Genomic DNA, 22,833 nt, shown 5'->3' with positions numbered 1-22,833 from the left:
ACTGGGCGGGCGTCAGCCAGCGAGCAACCGCAGCCGCATTCCCTGAGCCGGGCGCCAGCACCGCACAGGTAAGGGCCCCGTAGAGGTCGTGCATGTGGAGCCGCGCCCCTCTGTTCTCCCTTCTCGCTCCAGCTGGGACTTTCACTTCCACGTTCCCTCAGGCCGTCACATCGCCGCCCCTCCTTCTTAAATACAACTGTCCAAATTTGTCCGAAGGTCCCTCCGTCCCAGCAGGGTTCAGCTTCATCTTTCCTGCTTTGCGGTCACCCGGCTTGCGGTTAGGGACAGCGGAGGGGCAGCTTCCCTGGGCCCGTGCATGGCACGAGGGCAGTGTCCAGGGGCTTGGTCTGGGCCGTGTGGCGATCCCACCGCACCTCACCCAGCGGACAGACTGCCAGGAGAAGGTGACGCCAGCTGGTGTTGCCCGCTGTGAGGACGGCATGGGCAACTGTTCCTGGTGGCTGGAATAGGATCCCATGTTTGGGAAATTCCAGTGACTGTGTGTGCCTGGCCAGGGAGAAGAAAAATGCAACCAGAGAGATTGGGAGGGTGGGGGGTGGCGTGTAGGACAAGAAGGCTGGAGCCACAGAGGGTAAGAGGAAGAGTGCAGGGAGAGGTGCAGGTGGAGACTGTGACAGGTCTGCAGTGACAGTTCAGTGTTCCCTCCCTTGGGCAGCCCCTCCCTCTGTCTACCACTGAGCTTGCTGGATGATGGGGCAGGGGAGAATGTTCCAGGTTAGCCCAAGAAAAAGCCTCCACAGCAAGCAGCTTGTCCAGACCAGGAAATAAAGGAGTAAGTGCCATGATAGGGTGTGGCCAAGGTGGAGAGAGGCCTTGGAGAGGGCAGAGGCGGCCTCAGTGACTCTTCCTGAGAGGGACCTAGCCTGGGCAGAGGCCAAGAATGTGAGGGGGAGAGAGAGAGAGCATGAAGGTCTGACTGTTGGTTAGATTGCCACAGGGACCAGCAGCTGACTCACCTGGGCACGCCAAGACAAGCCAGTCTGTCCTCACCCTGCCCCTTGGGGTACATGAAGGCTGCCTGGGGAGCCTAGGTACTTGCTGTGTATCCTAAGGTGAGTTGCCCAGGCTTTCTGAACTACCTAGTTCAGGTGAGGTCTGAGCCCTGTACATGCTCTAAAGTTGGTGTCTCTGGGCCCTCCCGTTCTTTGCCATATGTATATCATGTGCAGCCTTCCACTAAGGAATCTTAGAACTGGATGGAAGTAGAGGGTAAGGAGGCCATGCCCTTGACCAGAGAGGAGTGGATTGGAGGTAGGACTGGGCTATGAAGGGGTTGACTCCTGCTGGGTCCATTTGTATTAGACTCAGCATCTCTTCTTCCTCCTCCCCTGCCAACATACACACTCAGGCACACTCATGCCTGGCCTGGCCCCTGCCCTCACATTCTCCTCACTGCCTCCATGATGAAGCCCTAAAACTTCCTAACTTGGGAGCAGGGACTCTCGGGGCCATGAGACCAGATGTCTAATTTTTACTGTGTTCTTCTCCCCACCCGCCACCTCCCAGCCATACTTAACCTCTGGCCTTTCCTCCAAGCAGTGTGACTCAGTTTCCTAGAGTTAGAGATTCTTCTGGGGCCACAAACCTGGAAGGGTCCCAGAGTAGTGTTGCCAGTTTGGGTCTGTAAGACTCATTCTGAGGGGTCCCAGGCTGTGTCAAGATGGAAGGGAGGCTGAGGACCAGGTCTCCATACCCAGAGCAGCTCCCCTCCACCAGCTGATCCTTTCTAGGGAGGACTAAAATAGTTTGAAAAGATGTGATATAGTTGAACCTTCAATTCAAAGGGGATCCATGTGATTGAGGCCCAGAGAAGAGTAGGGCATGGCCAGGGCTGAATAGCTGGTCATCGGTCAGAGGGGGGGTCCTGTGGGAGCTCTTGAGGTATGAGCCATGAGTCCAGCATAGGGGTGCAGCTAACAGCCCCATGAGGGGAAGGGCAGGAAGCCTGAGGAGGGGAGGAGCACCCTGGGTGTGGCATTGGTTGGGGTGGGCCCCAGGTAAGTGTGGGGGATCTGGTGTTCAAGGCCTCCCAGCAGTATTATTTGCTGTAGGTCCCCAGCTCACCCGAATCTGCTTCCCAGTCTGCCCCTCCCATCCTGGCTGCACTCTGCCTCCTCCACCTTTAGCCAGTGTCCTCACCTTTCAGCTCAGACCCCTGCAGGCTACCAGTGAGGGTGGAAAGGTCACCTCTCTAAGGGTCTTTCCATTCCACCTGCTTCTGGAGATATGGGTGAGGGTCAGATGGGCCCAGTCCATGCTTACTGCACCCCTTGGCTGTGCTCTTCTGATCTGCCTGAGCTGACCTGGAGCAACCCTCCCCCGACTCCACAGGGGGCTGGGGTTGAGGCAGGGGCCAGCAGAGACAGAAGAAGGCTGCAGCTGGATTTTTAGCCTCTTCCTCTTCCTGCCTCTCCCTCCCAAGGCCTTGCCCTACCGAAGCAACAGCAGCCGGAAAGGTGGGGCAGGAATGTCTGGGCCCGGGCCCTTGGCCAGAGTTCTAAGGCACTCGCTCTGCCTCAGAGCCAATTCCCTGGGAACTGGAGGCCCTTCTAGGGGCCTGGAATACCCTCTGGTCTCCTTGGGGCTAGGTGGTGAAGGGATGAGACCCCTTCCCATTTGCTGTTTTGGGTCTGTCTGTTTTGCCTTCCTGTCAGTAGCTACCTCAGATTATGTCTCCAGCCCCACCCTGGTCAACCTACTCTGAGCTGCAGAGTGTCAGAGCCAGGGAGAGGCAGAATTTGAGGAAGACTAACTCTCAACCCTGAGACATATAGTCACGTCATCTGGGAAGATGACCTCCTTTGCCAAGTCTGGTATGAGAGGGCTGTGTCTGATTGGAGCCTGCAGCCGGGCTGTAGGAGTGGGTTTGAACCCAGGGCACTTGCTGCCCCTCCCTCCGGTCAGGACGCCACATTCTTAGGTGATCCCTGCCTGCTTGGAGGGTCCCTCTCTCCAGGGCAGGAGACCCAAAGACCTGTCCTCTCCTGTAGCCCCGTCTCTGGAGTAGGACCATCCTGCAGGGTCAGCCAGGTTGTGGAGGGGAGAGTCTGGCTTCTGCCCACACTGACCTCACCCTTTCACTGCTTGGCACTGGCTCCTCTGTAACTGTCACCAAGTCCGTGTCCCGAAGTCTGACTTTGGATCCCACCACTCCTCTTCTCTGAGGCTCTCCATGGCTCCCATCTTCAGCCACCTAGGCAGCTCTTGGTGGGCTACCTGAAGAACCTGGGCCTTCATGCCCATGAGCCTTTGCTCTCATGGTTTCCCCTCCTGTGTGCCTTGACCTCCTCTCTGCATTTTTATTTCTTGCCCATCCTTCATAGCTCCAGCAAGAAATCTTCTCTTTCCTCCAGACTACTTCTTGCTTACACAGCCCTATTGGATGACAGAGGGTCCTGAACCCTCACCTTGAGAGAAAGGTTGTGCTCTTCTAACAGTATGTCCTTGTTTCTAGAGATTCAGTGGAGAGGGGGCTAGGCTGGAGCAATACTAGAGGTTACTCTGTGTCCTTGGGAGCCATCATGGGTGTTTGAGCAGGGGAATGAGCAGGCCAGGACTGGGCTTAGGGAACATCTGCCTTTTGGGTGAAAATGGATGCTTTCCTTGGCAGTTCTGAGCCTTCTCTCCCACTCCTTAAGGCTCCTCTCAGCTGGGCCCAAGTGGGGCATGGGCAGGAGTCACTGGCCAGTTCAGGAACTCCCTTTTGGGGTGACCTGGGCTCCTTGCTCAGTTCCAAAGTGGGGTGGTCATGGGTCTTGCTTCTGGCATATGGCCTGAGAGGGCACTGACCCTGCTCCTACAGCCAATGTGCAATCTAATCTGTTCACAGGTCTGAGTCTGGCACCCTGGCCATGTGCAGCCCTGAGGAGGAGGCCTTGCTGCAGCTGGAGGAGGTCTTCTCAGTCACCCTTGACCATATCAACAACCTTGTCCTCCAACCCCTTCTCAAGGCTGGTGAGGGGTGGCTCTCCAGTGGGGAGGGTGGGGGACATGGGAACTATCCTAGGGAAGGAAGTCCTCCCTTATTGGACCTTCTGAGCTACAGCTTTCTCAACTGCAAATGGGAGCAGTAATGTTTGGCATGGGTGTCTTCTGAGGGGACCAGTGCCCTCATCCCCAGTTGCTAGCTGCTTCCTTTCAAAGGGGCCCTGAGGGGCCAGGCCCTGAGCCCCATTCTAGCCCAGACCTGCTGTGAATGGAGACGATATTCCACCTCTCCCAGGGCACAGGTCTCAATTCTCTGTCTGGATTCTCATCTCACTTTCACCCAGGGCATGATTGGAAGGCAGGATGCCCAGGTTTATGAAGTGACCTTGGGCAGATGCCTTCATCCTGGGGCTCTGTTGGTGTATCTGTGAATGGCAGGGGACTACAGGACCCTAGGACTCCACATTCTGGACCTGAGGAAGCTCAGAGACTTGGGAGATTCATGTAGTTTGTGGTCTTAGGTCATCAGTGGCATCCCTGTTTAGTGAGACGTGCCCCTATTTAATCCACAAGGTGCTGCCTACTGCTCCAGCCTACCTGACCCCTGCTGAGCTCAACAGGGCACACAGGCTTCCAGTCCTGTCCCAGAAACCCCAGAGATGTAGGATCCTAGCTATGGCCCCAGGACATGGGTACTGCTGGGCCTCAGTGACTACCAGGGGCCTCTGCATGCTTCCTGGAAGGTGGAGCAGCCCTATCCCCCTCACAATGTGCTTGTGCTCCTGTTGCAGCTGCAGAGCCCTCAGACCCCTGGGGCAGAGAGTGCCTATCCCTCCTACAGCAGCTGCACAGGAGCTCCAGGCGGCTGTGGGAGGTGACGAAGGAAAGCCTGCACTCACTGCAGGAGAGGCTGCACCACCCGGACTCCTTTGGTCTGGAAGCCCTATTGCTGCTGCACAGCGCTGACCACATCCTGCAGATCCACATAGAGTATGACAGCCGGGGTAGAACTGGGGCTGACACTGGGACTCACTTGGGCCAGGGCTTCAGCAAAGGTTTGGGTTCGGTCCTGGGGTTGGTGTTAACCTGGTGGCAGGCTCAGACACCCCAGATCTGAGCCTAGTGGCCTCTCAGGGAAGACTTTGAGTTAGATTTGTCAGGCTGAGTACTTAAGACTCAGGTCCCCAAAGCCAGGCCCTCAGCGCTGAAGCCTTTCAGTGGGTGGGATCTGGGAACCCTAGAAGGCTTGGGTCTGGAGCTGAGGGTTGGGCCAGCAGGATGTCCCCTGTGCTACCTACAGGTACATCGAGTCCTACACAAGCTGCGTGGTGGTAAATGTCTTTCAGAAGGCAGCAAAGAGAAGGAGGTGAGCACAGGGTGCTGGTGGCATCTATTGGGAGGGTGTCTGAGGAAGTCATGTCCCCAGAGCAGCCAGTTTCGCGGCCTAGACCTGGGCCCTCCTGGCTCTGGCAATTCCACAGTGATTCAAACCAGGAGAGAGGGAGGGCAGCCTAGGGAGGCTGTGAGCAGAATCCAGGTACCAGCTAGAGGAGGTCACCCTGGCCAGAGCAGCATTCCGAATTCCTACTCAGGGCGGGTGGTCGTGAGCAATCTCTGAGACAGTGCTAACTAATCTTCAAGAGGGTGACTCAGCCACAGTTTTTCTGATGGGAGAGAGGTTTGGGGTCTGGGACTGGTCCTGGGGGATTAACTAGGGCAGAGGGTGATGGTGGTGGGTACAGGCATGGAGGAGGAGAGAATGAAGGGGTGCGTGGCCCTTCCTCCACTCAGCGAGTACTGGCGGGCCCAGCGGAAGATGCTGCAGCAGTTCCTGTCAGGCATGAGCTCAGCGGGCTCGGTGGGCACAGTGCTGGTACAGGCCCTCCACCAGCCCCTCGCCCATCATGTGCAGCAGTATGTGTTCTTCCTGCTGAGCCTTGCGGACACCATTGGAGAGGTAGGCAACCAGGGTGATGGGGGGCCGGGTGCCATTTCCCGGGCATGTCTCTTGTGGGGAAGCTGAGGGAGGGGAGAAATGGGCCTCTGGCTCAGGGAACCTGCTTTACTCAGGAACTCTGGTTTGAGAAGGACCTGGCCATGCCTTAGGAATATGGTCTTTTTTGGGGGTGGTGGTTGAAGGGATGTGTCCTTGCCCTGCTGTATCTGAGGTACATGCCCCTGCCCTGGTGGTGCCATCAGAGACCCAGAAAGCAGACATAGAATTATTTATTTATTTGTCTTTTTGCTATTTCTTTGGGCCGCTTCCACGGCATATGGAGGTTCCCAGGCTAGGGGTCTAATCGGAGCTGTAACTACTGGCCTAAGCCAGAGCCACAGCAACATGGGATCCGAGCCGCGTCTGCAACCTACACCACAGCTCACGGCAATGCCGGATCGTTAACCCACTGAGCAAGGGCAGGGACCGAACCCGCAACCTCATGGTTCCTAGTCGGATTCGTTAACCACTGCGCCACGACGGGAACTCCAGAATCATTTATTGAGTGTGAGGGCACATGGCCCAGGCCCAGTTGGAGGAGTTGTCGTATGGCCCTGAATCCTCTGGAAGCATCCCCCTGCTGGTCCCTCCCAAAGGAGGAGCCGGGAGGAAGAAAAGAGCAAACTTTGCCTCAGACTCAGACCTCCTGACCAGCTGGGGCCAGGCCAGGGCTGGGATAGCCATCACAGGATGGGGGAGGATCTTGACAAGCCCCTACCCCAGCTGGTCTGTACCCCCTGCAGCATCACCCCTCCCGGGAGCTGGTGGTGCATGCAGCTGAACTCTTTGGGAACCTGCAGTCCTTCATGAGTCAGGAGCTGGACCAGGCCATGGCCACACAGGCTCTCCGGCACACCCTGAGCAGCCGGGTCGGGGTGAGTTTGAGGCCTGAGGGGTGGTCGGGGAAGGGGTTTCCATCATGCAGGGCCTTCTTGGTGGCTTCGGCTACCTGTTGCATTCTCTATGCCTTAGCTTCCCCATCTAGAGGGGCAGTGTCTAAAGTAACTGTCTGTCCAGCCATCCTCACCTATTTGCTGAGTACCTCCCAGGCCAAGATGTGAGTGCTGGGCTCTGGGGAAGAGTGGCTAGCTAAATGACCCTGTCTTCTGGGATGTCCCTGAATGATTGCATGTCCTCATCACTGCCCACCATGGCCTATGCTGAACCTGCAGGGGGGGAAATCGCCTGTGCCCTGAGAAGGCATGATAGCCTTGGGGTCCAATGCAGAGAATTAGGAGGACAAGTGAAGGGGACAAGAATTGCCAAAGAGAGGTGGGGATTGTGGAACCTTGGGTGAGAATTGATGGTGATTTGGCTTGGGCTGTGGCCTGAGATGAGGTGGAGGAAGACAAAGTGTGGCTTCAAGAGAAGTTATGCTCTTCTGCTGGGAGTAGCTAGGAATGAGCCCCAGTGTGCATCTCTGACCTGGGGGCCTCCAGGAGCTGCTCGTGGTCGGGGCGAGGGGGAGGTGCCTGGGGCAGAGGCAGGTAGTGGAGTGACTGACAGCATCCAGGACAGGGATCCCAGAGCCTTGCACCTCCCTCCTTGCCTCACCAGGATGTGCTTTGCACCCCAAGTCGCCGACTCTTGCAAGACAGCCAGGACATACCCGTGACAGTCACTCCACTGAGGTCAGAGCGTGTGCTGCTCTTTGATGATTCCCTCGTCCTGCTGCAGGTGGGGTGTGGCTGACCAGAGGTCTTGGGTCACAGTAGGGGACTGGGGGCTGGTTGAGAAAAGGGGTAGGAAAGAGACATGTGGCTGGGACTCAGAACTTGGGTCTGGGGAGGTGATGGGGACAGAATGGCAGAGTGCTGGGGTAGGGTGGGGCAGGCAGAGCCACCCTGAAGGAGTGTAGGCTATGGGGAAAGGCTGCTTGAGGTGCATCTTAGCCTCAACCCTCCCCAGCTGGTGTCCCTGCTAAATGGCTTCACCTCAGTTTCCTTATCTGGAAAATGGGACAGTTATGAGTTTGTCTTTCAGTAGATGCCAGACAACTCCTAGTTTTCCTCTAGGGGGAGAGGAACCCCAGACAACATTCACAGGTGGCTGAAGGGGGCTGGGGGAACAATTCAGGGCACATGCAAGACTTCTAGAGAAGAGTTCCATGTAGCAGCAGTGCCTGGGCTCTCAGCATTGTAGATGAGGAGGCCTGGGGTTTGGGATTGTTATGTGGTCTGTAGCCTTGCCTGTGCTTAGTTCCCCCTGAACTTGTGTTGCCTTTGTGATAGCTATAGCACTGTCTTTTTGTCCCCTCAGCCTTGAGCTTCCCTGCAGACAGGGAGGCTGAGGCCTGGGAGGGATGCTACTTGCCTGCCCCAACCTGTGTCTCCTGAAGCCTGGTTTTGGGGTTTTGATTCAGTTTGAGTTCCCTCCACTCTTGACCTCACCCTCTGTGCTCCAGGAACACTGATGAGATACTGTCACTTAAAGGCACTGAGCCCTCTCCTACCTCTGGACCTTGGCACTTCCTGTTGTCTGTGCCAGTGCCTCTCTTGTCCCTAGCCCATGTCCCTGAAGCCTCTCCTTCAGGCTTGGGCCTGGTGCCACCTCCCCCCTGTGGAGTGGGCCAGGCAGGAGGTCACTCCACAAAATCTACCAGAGGAAAGGAGGTTCAGTGTGGCTCTCAGAGAAGGGATGACATTCCAGAAAGAAGGAATAGCACCACAAGGGTCCAGGCTGAGGTGAACTGGGGGCAAGCTGGAGAAGGTGCGACAGTGGTGTGTGGAGTAAGCAGGGGGCACATGAGCTGAGAGTGATCTGCGTGGTCTCTGGGGTCAGACTCTACAGTAGGGGCCTTAGAGACGTTTCCAGCAGGGGCTAACAAGGTCAGGCTGCATTTCCAGAAGACCACTCTGGAGACCCTGATAGAACAGGATGTTGGGAGTAGGGGAGGCTGAGCTCAGGTTCCTGACTAGGCCCTTGGGTGGGAAGGGAGGTGTAAGAGACAGGGAATAGGCAGGGCTGGGCATGCTGGCCTGAGCAGCCTGGGGACAACCAGGGGTGTGCCAGCAGACTAGTGCATGGGAGCTGGGCCAGACCAGAGGGAAAGGTGAGCATCTTGCCCACTTACGTCCCATCTTCTTCCAGGGCCACAGTGTCCACACCTTTGATCTGAAGCTGGTATGGGTAGAACCTGGGCAGGACGGGTGAGCAACCCCATCCAGTGACTCCCCAGGCCTTTCCTCCCTCTATCCCATGAACCCTGCCCCAACCCTAGGGCTCTGACTTGGGCCCCACCCCCCAGCACCCTCCTGGACAAAGCTGGGGCCTACTCATCACGTCTGTCCGTCTAGGTGCATGTTTCACCTCCTCACGCCTGAAGAAAAGTTCTTCTTTTGCTCCAAGGACCCTCAGGGCCGGGTAAGTGTGAGTGAACTACAAATTCAGGGAGTGGAATCAGGGGGTGAGGGAAGACGATGGGGGACAAGGGGAGGGCACAAGTGTACAACCCTGGAGGCTCCGTGGGAGTGTCAGACCACAGGAGTCATGGTCAGAGTAAGTCAAGGGTCAGCCTGGACTCAGTATGCTGTAGACAACAGGTATTTTTCTCAGTGAAGCCAGGATTGAGACCTGTGTCAGTCCATCTGATGGTATGGTTTGGCCTCTCTGGGCAGGACCCTAACTGCAGACAAATATCTCAGGCCTGGATGAGGCCCTAGGGAGCAGGAAGGAGCAGTTGAAGGTTCCCCCCAATGATAGGGTGGAATGTTGTGGGGGGTGTTACCCGGAACCTCCCCAGAAGGCTTCCTAGAGGAGCTGCCTCCAGCAGCACTGACCTGTCCTGTGTTTTCCCTGTCCCCACCAGGTGGTCTGGCAGTGGAAGGTTACTCAGGCTGTGTGCCAGGCCTTGCGTGGGAAGAAGGACTTCCCATTGCTGGGTGCAGGCCTGAAACCTTCTGAACCCCCCTCCTGCCGCTGTGGAGCATACACCTTCCTCTCGGAGGGCCGCTTCTGCCAGGCCACCTACGAGGGCGAGTGGTACTGGGGCAAGCCCCATGGCAAGTGAGTGACCGAGATTCTGGACCAAGCAAGGCAGGGATCCCCCTGGGAGTCTGAGGGGCAGATAGGACGTGTATGGACCTCATTGCCTCAGGGCATGAACCAAAAGCTCTTACCCCCTGTGGTCAATTCTGTTTGTCCCCCAGAGTCTCTTTTAAGTCCTCTTAGACAGGACCTGGCCCATAATAGGTCTATGCCATATACAGTCTTGATGGTGGTGACTGTTGAAAGCATGGCACAGACATTAGGAGGCGCTGTTCTGTTCTCAGCTGGGGAAGAACAGCTCTGTGTCTACAAAGCATTTTCTGGTCGTGGTGGAAATGGTTTGCACACATTCTGTCTTCTTCCGTCTTTATTAGAAGGCTCTGGGGAAGGGTTATTACTCCCTTTAAGGTGCGGAAACTGAGGCCCAGAAACTGGGCATGACTTGCCCCAAGCCTCAGGGCAAGTTCTCTGGTGAGCCTGGCTTCAGTTGTGTCTCCACAACCCTGCAGGCAGAGAGGCTTTCGAAGAACATGGAGCCCTACCCCGTGCTACATCTGGGGAAACCAAGGCCCAGAAAGGAGAAGGGGCTTGCCCAGGTTACACTTGCAAGCCCTCCGCTAGTTTCTGATACCTTGCCTGCTTCCAGAAAGGGCTTAGGGAAGCTTATGAACAAAAACACAGGAAAAAAAAGCAATGCCATGTCAGAAGAGGAGACGAAGTTCATAGAAGCTGTGCTCACTGGCACGTGGCCTGAAGTTGAAGCCCTGAATTTCCTGTTGGTCAAGGGCAAAATGGAATCTGGATGCGTCCAGAGCTCTTACTGTAGGGTGTGGAGTGTGCTCTGCGAGGCTGCAGGGGCAGTTACACCAGGAGCAGATAAGGGCTGGGAGCCCCTGTGGGGTCATAGAGCTCAGGGAAGAGGACCAGGGCAGGGCAGAGTCCAGTCCAAGGGGTACTGAGGCCTCTGAGAGGGTCTGCAGTGGAGGCTGGCTGGGGGTCCTGTGTGTGTTGAAGGATGGGTCTGGTGGGCCTGATGCCTATGGACCTCAATTGTGTTCCAGGGGAACCCTGAAGTGGCCAGATGGGAGGAATCACGTGGGGGAATTCTGCCAAGGCCTGGAGCATGGGTAAGGCTGAGGCAGATGTGGAACTGTGTGGTAGGCAGGGGTATTTCCACTGCTCACTGCCCTCACCAGCCTGGCCCCATCCTAAATTCCCACACCTCAAGCAGAAACCTGGAGGCCATCTGTTCCAGCCCCCTTCATTGTCCTAAAGGGGAAGCTAGGCCCTGAGGAAGGGGGCAGGTCATGGAGTGAGTGGTCCAGGGCCAAGAGATCCTCCCAGGGTGTAAGGAGGGAGGGGCCCTTGGGAAGAAGAGGGGGATGAATATCTGTCACATTGTCTGAGAAGGTCCTTTGGAAGCAGAGACACTCCTGGGTATTGATGGGGTGTGATGGGTGTCTCTGGCCGGGGTGGTAGCCCTGCAGTGACTTCCCTCCCCACCCACCCATATCAACAGCTTTGGCATCCGCCTGGTACCCCAGGCCTCTGAGGACAAGTTTGATTGTTACAAGTGCCACTGGCGGGAAGGCAGTATGTGTGGCTATGGTATCTGTGAGTAAGTGACCTCGGCCTGGTGGCTGGGCGGGCTCTTGGGATGGGCATGTCCACTGGGCTGAGCTCTGGGAAGCAGAGCCAGCCACTGGTGACCCTCTCCAGGAATGGCACCAGCGAGGTGTACAAGGGCTACTTCCAGGAGGGTCTGCGGCATGGATTTGGGGTCCTCGAGAGCACCCCACAGGCTCCTCAGTCCTGCAGGTACACAGGACACTGGGAAAAGGGCCAGAGGAGTGGCTATGGCATCGCAGAGGACAGTGACAGGTGAGCACTCTGTAGCTCCCACCCCTGACCTCCCCTTGGGGGAATTGAAGGAGAGAGAACACCATCACAGAGCAAATGCCTCAGGGTTCCCCATAGTTACTGCCCACAGAGTCTCTCTGAAGCTCCTCACTTCCTTTCCCCTCTGTGGTTGCTGAGGCTCAGGATGAGGGACCCCTGGCCTCCTTGACTATAGGAGCTTTCCCACTCTGGCCCTTCCCTGTGCAGTCGGAGAGGGGTTTCTGTCTCCCTGATCCAGTCCCATTGGAGGATCACACCCTTCTAGGCTCTCTGGACTGTGACATACCTGGCATTTGAGGCCTTGCCTGCTCCTCTGACCTTACCCCTGCTGTGTCACCTGTGTACCTGTCAGCCTTCTAGGCCACTGAAGGTCCCCACATATCTGTCATACACTCCTATCTCCATGGCTTTGCATGTGTATAAATGGCACCCCCACTCCTTTTACTTCCCTAGGAAAGCTGCCAGGATGACCTCCCCAAGGCAGGCTCCCTTCCTCTTCCACCCTCTGTTCCTCTTGGGGGTTCTGTCCTCACCTGACCTGTGTCTGACCTGAGTGGATTCAGGCCATGTCATTATTCCCTATCTGACCCCTGAGCCTTGCCAACAGAGCACATAGAAGGTTCATGGGAACAATTCCGATCCAGCTCTGGCCATACCTTCTCCTTTCCCAGGGGTGAACGCTATATTGGCATGTGGCAGGCTGACCAGCGCCATGGACCAGGGATCATAGTCACCCAGGCAGGCGTCTGCTTCCAGGGGACTTTCCAGGCGGACAAGATGGTGGTGAGTGGGGTGACCTGTGTGTATCCGAAGCTACCTTCTCCTGGCCCTGGGGCTGAATTCTGGAGCCTCCCTGGTCTAGGGGGACCCCAAAGCTGAGCTGGAGCCCATCAGGGATAAACAGGGCAGGAAGCAGGGTTCCTAGATTTTGGAGAGAGCCAGAACCTGGGCAGGAATCCAGTTTTGCTCCCCACCTACCCTGGCCTGGGCCAAGTTCCTGCCCCTCCCAGCCTGAGTTTTCCCATCAGCAGCTCAGGCTAACCACTTATCAGAATGTCTCTCTAAAATAGCAGTGATGAAGTACATGGTAATGATAATGCCAGCAGCCACCACTGCTGACTTTTACAGACCCCTAACTGGGATGCCTAGTCCAGCTAAGTCTTCCAACATGATCTCGTAGGATCCTCCCAGTAGCCCAGAGGTCATGTCATTGTCCCTAATGTATGTGACAAATGTGAGGCTCAGAGAGGTCAGAGAACCTGCCCAGTGTCACATTCTATTGAGTGACAGAGCTGAGACAGAAGCCTAAGTCTCCTGAGCCTGTGAACACTAGCCCTCACCTTCTGCCTCACCTACATCCTGCCAGGTGCTTGGTATATAGTAGGGCTCTGACCTGATGACTCTTATTGTTTTTGTGGCTTGTTTGTTGGTCTAGCTACACTTAGTTCTGGAAAGGACTGAAGAGTGAAGAAAAAACAAGAATAGGCACATGAAGTAGATTCAGAAATAAGTAGAACACAGGCTGTAACCCATTTGGCTCTGAGCTTCCTGGCAGCCAATACAGCAAGGGAGCCTGATCAGCTCCACCATCGCTAGTGACGGGGGAGTGGGGATGGTTCAGAAAAAGCTCAGTACCTCCTGAGCTATAGGTGGGAAGGAATGGTCCCTCAGGAGGCTTCCTGAGAAAGGCTACTGGAGGAGAGGAGCCAGGTCTCAGGGTGTTGCTCAGGATAACCCAGGGCTGAGGTCCACGGGACTTGTGATCGATAATTGGCCAAGGAAGAGCTGGCATCCCATCTTTGCACAGTTCTGGGAGGTGTGACAGGGCTCAGGACCTTTCTGCCCATGGGTCACTGCCCACCTTCCCTCCCCACCCCCAGTCTTGCCACCCTTCCTAACCCACTGCTTCTACTCTCCCCGGCTTCCTTCTCTAGGGCCCAGGGATTCTTCTCTCCGAAGATGACTCCTTGTATGAGGGCACCTTTACCAGGGACCTGACCCTTCTGGGGAAGGTGAGAGCCACTGAGACCCTATTCCACTCCCTGTTGAGGCTTTGGGCAGTGTCTGTAATCTCCCTGCTTGGACACAGGGCTGAGAGTGGGTGGAGAAGTTTGGTGGGGCGAGGGGGCCCTCCCATCTCCAGTACATCTAGGGGGTGGGCACAGTGCCCCCTCCCTGCTGTGGAGGTGTAATCTGATGAGGTGTGAGTCTAGAGGGGACAGGTGGGCTTGCCTTGGGTGCAGAGGGTACCAGTGGTCTTCTGACTGTTCCCTACTCGCCCCTGAGTGAGGGGTCTACCCCCCTTCAACACCACCATTAGAGCCTTGGGCAGGTGCCCCTGGAGGCATTTTTCTGCCCAAGCTGACCCCATGCAGAAGGCAGTTGTATCCCTGCTGGGGCTTTTGAATATATGGGGGCTGTTTTGACTTTGTAATGACTGGAAGGCACTGTGGCATCTAATGGGTGGAAATAGGAATGCTGTGAGTGGGACAGCCCACCACAGCAGGGAACAGACAGCCCCCCCCACCCCCGCCCGCCACAGCAGAGAATGCACAGACCCTGCAGCAGGGAATGGCCGCTCCCTGGAGCCAATAGTACCTCATGCCCTCTCTAGGCCTCTGCCTATTTCTAGTCTTACCCTAATCCCAGCCCCACCGAGGTTGTCTTTTCCACACTGATCTAGGGGCTCACCTTGCTCAGAGGTGAGCCCCTTGGTGGTGGGCACAGACCTTGGTCAGGGCCTCCTGCAGGGACAGAGAATTATGAGCCCCTATGGGTAGGGTGGATTGAATGGATGGTATGAGAGCCACCCATCAGTTTCTAGCCTTTATGACCCAGGATGGACAGGCATGAGGCCCGGCATGATTGGATGGAAGGGCAACTAGACAGACAGGACATCCTTCTTCTGGCTTCCAGGGCAAGGTCACCTTCCCCAATGGCTTCACCCTGGAGGGCTCTTTTGGCAGCGGGGCAGGAGGAGGATTGCACACCCAGGGTGTACTGGACACAGCTGGCCTCCCTCCAGACCCAGGCAGCACTCGTAAGAGGTGAGAGCCCCATGGCTGTCTGGCCCATGCATTCTAGAGCCTGTCTGGGAGTGTGTCTGTGTGTCTGTATTTCCACTCCAAGAATTCAGGTCTCATCAGAAGGACCTCTCTGTACCTCCTCTTAGCTCTTTGGAGAGTTCAGAGAGCTCAGTTCACACAATCTTTGGACTCAAGGGATACGTGGTAACAACGCCACATGCCACAAGCCTACACAAAATATTATGTGTAGGCTTGGCTTAGACCCTGCTTTTTTTTTCTAGGAAGGGAACAAGACAGTTTATAAAACAAACCAAAGAATAAAATAGACAATAAAAGTGTTGAGCTAAAAAGAAAAGGAGGTGCAGATAGGCCCTATAATCGAACATTAGCCTGACTCTGAGTTGCCTGGAAGGAAACTTGCTAATTGGAATCACTTCCCTATAATGGCGTTGTTGAGAAAGGGATAGACTTCTTCTATGGGAACCTATTGTTCAAGTGGTGACTCTTGTGTCTGTTGAGGTGTGGGTGGTGGTCTAATGGTGCTAGGCAGTTTCAGATGCGGGGAGGGGACCCAGTTAAATACTGGACACATCATCCCTGCATGTTTCTTCTCCCCGACAGCAGGAACTAGAAGTGGTTGGCAAACCCTAGGGCATGAGCCCAGGTTGGGTGCAGGTATAAGACGATCTTTGATCATGACATGGGTGGGCAGGGCTCTATTAGACGGTGTTCACTCAACACACACAGAGTCAGACCGCTGGGCCTGTTGGCCAAGACAGGATCAAGCTCAGGAAGGGACCAGGGGAAGTGGGAGGGAGTAGGGGGGTCTTGTGGCAAGAGAATCCTGGGCTTCAGACCCTGGTCTCTCCTTGGCCAAGACCCCACTCTCTGGACTTGGCCTCCAGTCCTCCAGATCTTTCTGTTTCCTTTCCAGGACTCTCTGGGCCCCTGTTTCTTTTCTCTACTGTGGAGTAGATTCTCTCTGACCCTTCTCTGCCTCTCCTTTCTCCTCCTAGAGCCATGGAGGTCAGGCCCCTCTGCATCCCCCAGTCCATCCACCCTCCCTGGGCCCTGACTCTGGTCCGGGCAGGATGTCCCCACCTCTCAAGGATTAGACAGGTTCCCGCCCCACATGGCTCCATCCCTACCCGTGTCTCCCACCACCTCCATCGCAGGCAGCTGGGTCTGGGCGCCTTCCCTGTGGAGAGCCGCTGGCAGGGCATCTGTGGCCCCTTCCAGGACTTTGTTCGTGCTGGCTGCCCTGGGGACCTGCAGGAGGCCCTTCTCGGCTTCCACGTGCAGAGCTCAAAGGAGCTGCGCAAGTCCCAGGAGTATCTGTGCTGCGAGAGGTGAGGCCCGGGTGTGCATGGGTCTGTGCCCCTATGGGGCATCCAGAGCACCAGTGTTGGGGTCAGGGGAGCTGCGAGTGTGCCCGGGAGGAAGGCTTCCCAGTGGGGGTGGCCCCAGGTGTGGGTGAGAAACGTGTGTGCGTGGTGCCCCAGGACCCACCCCGAGGACCACACAGGCAGAATGGAGGACATCCTGGAGGAGCTGCTGCAGCACCGGGAGCCTGAGGCCCTGCAGCAGTGCCTCAGGAAGGTGAGGGCTCCAGGGGAGGGTGCTGACTGGAGGGACAGGCCTATGAACATTTTCTGAGAGGGCCTTAGTGCTCGCATCCAAGAAGTGAGAGCAGTTTTGGGGTCCTGCCTTGGCGTGCTATGCTTCAGCCCCTGGTGATGAGTATCTCTTTGTTGCCTTGGCGTCTGCCCAGGCTCTGACGAACTCACTGCACCCCCTGGGAAAGCTGCTTCGGACCCTGATGCTGACCTTCCAGGCCACATACACAGGCATCGGGGCCAACAAACACCTGCAGGGGCTGGCACAGGAGGAGGTGAAGCAGCATGCCCAGGAAATCTGGGCTGCCTATAGGTGAGCTCAGCATCAGCACATGGGGACAACCACTGCCCTATGACCCCAGGGCAGCATTGGGGGTGGAGTGCTCTGCCTTTTTCAGGTGTTAGCTCTGCCTAGTGCCCTGGGTCAGAATGGTGCCTCTGCCTTGGGTCTGGATCAAGAGAGAAACACCACGAGTTGGTCAGCATGCAGCTGGTAAGCATAGGAATTAGAGGATGGGGAGGTGATAGTAAGGCCTGACTGTAGCCTGCAGCCAAAGTGCAGGTCCCAACCAGGCCCTGGCTGCAAGGGAACTCTAACCTAACCGCAACCTGCCCTGGACTCAAACCCCATCTCCTGTCCTGGCTGAGCTGTGACCCTGTCAAACATTACAGATGGAAATCTTAGATGCTGAAGTTCCTTCTGTTGTAAGGTTCTGGGACACTTGGGTGGTTATCCTGTACTCCCAACCTCCTAACTCCTGAGGTTTGGGAAGCTGGGCTTGGCAGGCCTCATACTCCATGGTGCTGGGGGTGGAGCCCACCTGCCTGGACTTTGGTGACTCCTGTTCAGTGGGAGATGGCAGCAATGCCACCCATCTCTTTGATTTGCAGGGGTCTGCTGCAGGTTGCCTTGCAGCGCAAGGGCCAGGCCTTGGAGGAAGCTGAAGATGCAGAGACAAGGTGACTGCCCCCGTGGGATCTGCGGAGTCCTCTCCTCCAGGGCAGCCAGGCTTGGGTCTAGGGAGTCCTCCTACCTTTGCTCCTGGGGCCTCCCTTGGGGAAAAGGGCTGTTTATGGGGAGGTGTTGGGGGTTCATGCTGTTGACCAAACATTGTTCACTGATCATTCAAGAATCAGAATGACCCACGATCTCTGTTCCTTGAGCAACCTGGGAGAGGGCACTTCCTCAGTCCATCAGATGCATCTTTGTTCTAAATGTGTTACCCTAACCTCATCTCTAAGGTGCACTGAGGGTCAGCAGATGCCCCAGGCACCTCCTCCTCCCTGTGCCCAGATGGGGAAACTGAGGCCTAGCAGGGGCTGAACCTGAGGTCACACCAAGCAGGAATTAAGTGGGCCATTAAATCTATCTCCCCAGTCCCCCTAGTCCAAACCTTACAATTTGCCTTCAGATTCAAGACCCAGAGATCCTGATCAGAGAGGCCTTTCTTCTCCTGCACTGAGGAAGACATGGGAAATGGGGTTAGACATTAGGGAGAACTTCTCTTTGAGTCCTAGGAAGCACAGAAAACTAGGAGGCAGAACTGGAGTAGCCTGAAACAGCTGCTGAGAGCTTTGCCCCAAGTCAATTGTCCGTCAGGGCCCTGGTTTTGCTTTCAATCAGGTAGACGTCAAAATCCTGCCCCACCTGCTACATTGGTTCTCAAAGTCAAATAAGAGCATGTGGTTACAGATTTAGTTGACTGTGATATGACTGGGAAGGGTTTTCTCAGGGCTGGAGGCAGAGACACTGTTTTTGCTCTGTGGGCTCTTTGAGGACAAGTAGATCCACACACCTACCCTCTTGTCTTGGTGGCTCTCACTCAGGGACCTGCAGGTGCATGGATTGGTGCTACCCCTCGTGCTGCCCAGCTTCTACTCAGAGCTTTTCACTCTCTACTTGCTTCTTCATGAGAGGGAGGACAGCCTGTACAGCCAGGGCATCATCAGCCTGAGCCTCTTCCCCGACACCAAGCTGCTTGAGTTCCTGGATGTGCAGAAGTAAGTCTCCCCCTTCACACACATCACATTTTCCAGACTTCTGGTGTAGCAGAGGATACAAACTCAGATTGTCTTTGACAAAAAAACATGGGGAGGTTAATTGGCTTATGTACCCATGAAGTTCTAGGGTGTGACTGGTGTGGCTAGATGTGGCTAGATTCAGCTGTTGCTGGATCTCGGTGTTCCACTGCATGGTAGAAGAAGCACCTTCTCTCTTTTTCTGTTGGTCTATCTCTGGGTCCCCTGTATGATGACAAAAATGGCACCATCTACTAGAGGTTTATACTCTCCCAGCCTAGTCCCCTCACTGTACCCCCAGGCGGCTCTTTCCAAACAGCTCCAGCAGAGCCTCTGGAATTCCTCCCTGTCTTGCCTTGTCTTGAGCATGCTCCCGAATGCTAGCCATGGATCACATTGGCCAGGCTGGTCTCAATATCTACCACTGGGTCTGGGGCAAGGTCACCTGCTCCCAGCTCTTGGACTGAGTGGGAGATGGAAGATCCTAAGGGGAAACGGAGGACTGTTTCAGGAGCGAGTCAGGGTCTCCCTTCTATTCTCAGTCACTAAAATATCTTTTTTTTCCCTTGATCTACTGACACTATGAGCGATGAGGGCATGAATGCACTCCCTCCTCCCACACCTGTTCCCCTTTGTCTCAAAGTGATGGCTCTTCCCATGCCCCTTCCTCTGAAAGACCTTCTTTCCCCTTCTGTTGTGGTGAATGTGTCCTGCATCTGACCAGTTGCCAGCCCCAAGATCCAGTTGAAAGTGGCTTCCCAAGGGTTCCTCCTCCCCACCCCTCCTGCTGCTTCAGTTCCACATCCTTCATGCTGGCCTCCCTGCTCCAACCGGCTCTACGTGCCTTACGTGATACCCACAGCCCCACTCCTTGCCAGCCTGTGCCACCTCACTGAGCCCGTGGAGCAGTCTCTACCACTGTGCTCTCTGGCCTGACCCCTGGGACTTAGCCTGGGAGGGTCCCCTGGCCTGCAGCACTGCTTCTCTGTCTGCTCTCTGTGTCCAAGTCCTGATCATGTTTCGGGGCTTTATGAAAAGCTGTCTCCCAAGGAATCCCTCCTGGCCTCCACATAAGCACTTCTGGATGTCATTGTGGATGCTCTGCCCCTTCCCTGTGCTCAGCCCTCCTGGAGGACATGGGGGTGCAGGGAATTTGCCCTCTGACCTCAGATCCTTGCCCTGGTCCTGGCAAAGCCTTTCATCTCTCTTCTTTAATTTCAGGCACCTATGGCCCCTCAAGGACCTCACGCTGACAACCAACCAGGTAAGCAAAAGGGCCCACCACCTGCCTAGGAGAGGGAGGCCTGAGCCTGAGCTGGGCCCCCAGGTTTGCCCAGGCTTCCTAGTAACTCTCTGCCTCATGGTTACTGGTCAGAGCTGCAGAGGAGCCGTGACAGGGCAGAGTGGGTGAGGGAGGAGATGGAAGGCTTTCTGTACTGTTCTGATCTCCCATGTGGGTGAGTGTGCAGCCACAGGGGCCAGTCTCAAGCACGAGCTCCACCCCTTCTACTGGCTGTACAGTCGTGAGCAAGATACTTGATCTCCGTGCCTCAATTTCCCACCCGTAGAAGTACTTCCTGCTGCAGTATGAGTACTTCCTCCTGTGATTGTTGTTGAAGGGCAGTGGGCCAGAACAACAAGGGGCTGTGGTTCTCAAAGTGTACTTTCCAAACCAGCAGCATTAGCATCATCTGCGAGCCTGTTAGAAAATGAGATTTTTGGACCTATTCCAGACCTGCTGAGTCAGAAACTCAGGGAGTGAACTTGGAATTCGTGTTTCAGCAAGCCCTCAGAATCAAGAGCCATTGACATATGCAGTTAGAACTGGGCAGCACTCGGTGACCATTGGCTGTTATGATTCTTATCTTCTTTATCCCTGTCGATTCCCCTGACCTCCCGGAGACCATTTAGCCCACCTTGTAGTTGAGTAAACTGGGCTTACAATGAAGCTGTGACTTGCCCTGGGTCTTTCAACCCGCTGGGCAGAGCTGTGCTAAAGCCAGTAATGGGGAAGGGGTGGATAGTGAGGGGCTCGGGGACTAGCTCTGACTCTGGGAAGGCAGAGGTGAGAGCTGGGGGCCTGTGGCAGTATCTAACCTGCTCCCCCTCCCGCCCATGCAGAGATACTCCCTGGTTAGGGACAAGTGCTTCCTGTCAGCCACTGAGTGTCTGCAGAAGATGATGTGAGTCTGTGCCCTGGGGAGGGCGGGAGTGGAGGCAGGAACGCTGGGGCCTCTGGCTGGGACTGAACCCAAGGGCCTTGATCTGGAGCTAGCTACTCTGCTGCAGCACCACGGTGGATCCCCGGGAGAAGCTGGAGGTACTGGAGAGGACCTATGGGGAAATTGAGGCCACTGTGTCACGAGTGCTGGGCCAGGAGTACAAGCTGCCCATGGATGACCTGCTGCCACTGCTAATCTACGTGGTGTCACGTGCCCGGTGAGCCCCGGCTTAGGGTGGGCTGCAGGAGGTTCCCTGCCTACCCTGCACACTCCCAGCCGACATACTCTGAAGCCTTTGAGAGTTGGGATTTATGGACACAGCCTTTCTTGGTGTAGATGGGAAAGCAGAGGTCCAGAGAGGCCTATCCAAGGTCCAGCCACCTAGACCAGGGCTGCTTCCCAGCTGCTGCATACCTTTCCCTGATATATTTCCTTCTCCCTCTCACTGTGAGGGTGATTCTTCTCCAGAATCCAGCACTTGGGAGCTGAGATCCACCTGATCCGTGATATGATGGACCCCATCCACACAGGAGGCCTGTATGACTTCCTGCTCACAGCCCTGGAGGTGAGGGACAGAGGTGGCAGGTCCAGGCAGAAATGCCCTGGCCTCTGGGACAGACCTCTTTCACCCCAGATACCTTCATGGGGATAAGCTCAGATTCATGACTTGTGGGTCTTCACAGAGCCCCTGCTCCTGCCCTTGTTTAAAGGGGCCAGGTTGCAGGAGGTGGGCCCAGAACATCCCAGTGCGCAGCTCCAAGGGCTGCGTGTTCCAGGCTGCATCTCTGAGCGCAGTAGGGGAGGGAAAGCCCTACTTCCTGGCGCACTGGCTGAGGGATAAGTTGGAAGCACAGTGGTCCAGGCCCGGGAGGTGGGTACACCCGTGTATCAGGCCCTAGAGCCTGTGCAAGTGGCTGGAAGTCTGCAGGCCATCTGGCTTCATTCTTGCCTCTCTCCTGCCAGTCCTGTTATGAGCACATCCAGAAGGAGGACATGAGGCTGGACCGCTTGCCCCGCCGCTGGGACCTCAGGGAGCCATGGTAGCTCAGCTTCTCCTGGACAAGCTGCAGAACTGAGAGGGGCCGCCATGGAGTTCCCGTGGAGCAAGCATGGCCCATCGTGGTCCTTGTGGCCCAGGAGGCAGAGGCAGGATGGGCCCTGGAGGAAGGCCTTGGAGGGCATGAGCATTTAGTTTCTGACCTGATTGGGATGAGGGTGAGGCTGACTGGTGTGGCCCCTGAGCTGGTGGTTTTCTCCCCCACCCATCCCCTGCCACTCTCTAGGCCACCCTCGGGTGACCCCCTTGACCTATAGCAGCTCATAGGCTTGCCTGGCCTTGCCTCTAGGTTATCGAGCCTCTCTGGGCCTCAGTGCTGCCATCTGTACCATGGGGACTAGGTGGTCTGTAAAGGCCTTCCATTCATCTTGCTGAATTCTTGTGTCCTTCCGGAAGTCTGACTTTGTTCTTCTGGGTTGTAACTGAAGTTCTTGTGTCGCAGTTGGTGTTGGTTCCTGTCTCTCCACTCCTGGTCGCAGGCTCCAAGCTGCTAGTGACCACTCTGATTATTGGGCTTTTTTACCATGAGTCATCTCCTGTGGACCTGCCTCCTTCTGGACTTCGCCCCAGCACAGAGCTTGTCTCTCAGGCCTGCAAGGCAGGAACAGCCCCAGCTCCACGTGGACCTGCTGGGTGGTCTCTGGCAAGACCCTTCCCCTCACTGGGTATGCCATTGAGGGCCAGGCTTGGAGGTCTCTGAACTGCAATCCACATGTCCTTGATGTAAATGACTGCTGGAACAGGCTGCAGGGCGGGGTGGAAACTTGCCCTGCTTGTCTCACCACCAGCAGGTGCCAAGGAATTTACACACCTGTGACCTCTGTGGGCCTTCATGCAGGAGGGATAGCAGGGGCACAAGGCTGGCCTGTGCCCTAACCAATAAGCACCTCTGGCCCAGGACCCCAAAGGGAGTTGAGGGAGGCAGTGGGAGCTCAGGTGCCTTTGGTGGGGGAGGATTTTATTTAAATAGTGGTTCTAGTGTGGGACCAAAAGACGCAGAGCTGGGTCTTGGAGCAGCTTCATCCCTGCTGAGCCTCAGTTTCTCTTCTCCAGGTGACCTACA

At 55.9% G+C, this 22,833-nt stretch overlaps 1 protein-coding gene across 9 annotated transcripts; it reads left to right on the top strand.

The window, feature by feature from the left end:
* Positions 1-22,211, top strand: ALS2CL (ALS2 C-terminal like). Of its 9 annotated transcripts, none has more exons than XR_014822939.1 (26): positions 1-68; positions 3,851-3,975; positions 4,740-4,938; positions 5,249-5,314; positions 5,740-5,905; positions 6,688-6,819; positions 7,502-7,621; positions 9,035-9,093; positions 9,241-9,307; positions 9,753-9,949; positions 10,993-11,058; positions 11,451-11,549; positions 11,651-11,812; positions 12,502-12,613; positions 13,765-13,842; positions 14,747-14,877; positions 16,096-16,205; positions 16,359-16,455; positions 16,628-16,785; positions 17,364-17,432; positions 18,300-18,473; positions 19,713-19,755; positions 20,613-20,674; positions 20,781-20,930; positions 21,182-21,278; positions 21,677-22,211. XR_014822939.1 is itself a non-coding variant. In XM_084988034.1 (26 exons), the coding sequence occupies exons 9-26, from the start codon at positions 9,245-9,247 to the stop codon at positions 21,755-21,757; spliced, it is 2,013 nt and encodes a 670-aa protein (XP_084844160.1). In that variant the 5' UTR covers positions 1-68; positions 3,851-3,975; positions 4,740-4,938; positions 5,249-5,314; positions 5,740-5,905; positions 6,688-6,819; positions 7,502-7,575; positions 9,035-9,093; positions 9,241-9,244; the 3' UTR covers positions 21,758-22,211. The 9 variants fall into 9 exon arrangements, 4 of the variants coding, with proteins under 4 accessions (XP_084844160.1, XP_020924303.2, XP_084844162.1 ...); XM_084988034.1 differs by having other exon boundaries at positions 7,502-7,575; positions 16,032-16,205; XM_021068644.2 differs by having other exon boundaries at positions 16,032-16,205.
* The last annotated feature ends 622 nt before the right edge of the window (positions 22,212-22,833 follow it).

Source organism: Sus scrofa, chromosome 13 (genome assembly GCF_054392235.1).
Source record: "Sus scrofa isolate SSC_HxYL_T2T_F1_AM1 chromosome 13, Sscrofa_HxYL_maternal_Yorkshire_Landrace_v2.0, whole genome shotgun sequence".
NCBI classification, from domain to species: Eukaryota; Metazoa; Chordata; class Mammalia; order Artiodactyla; family Suidae; genus Sus; species Sus scrofa.
This window is presented reverse-complemented; position numbering and strand designations above follow the sequence as displayed.

Excerpts from the sequence above, each read along its gene's own strand:
- ALS2CL (XM_021068644.2), top strand. The coding sequence starts at position 3,873 with ATGTGCAGCCCTGAGGAGGAGGCCTTGCTGCAGCTGGAGGAGGTCTTC. Across the intron at positions 11,550-11,650 it reads TGTGGCTATGGTATCTGTGA|GAATGGCACCAGCGAGGTGT; the intron begins GTAAGTGACCTC and ends GACCCTCTCCAG. Across the intron at positions 14,878-16,031 it reads CCAGGCAGCACTCGTAAGAG|GCAGCTGGGTCTGGGCGCCT; the intron begins GTGAGAGCCCCA and ends CCTCCATCGCAG.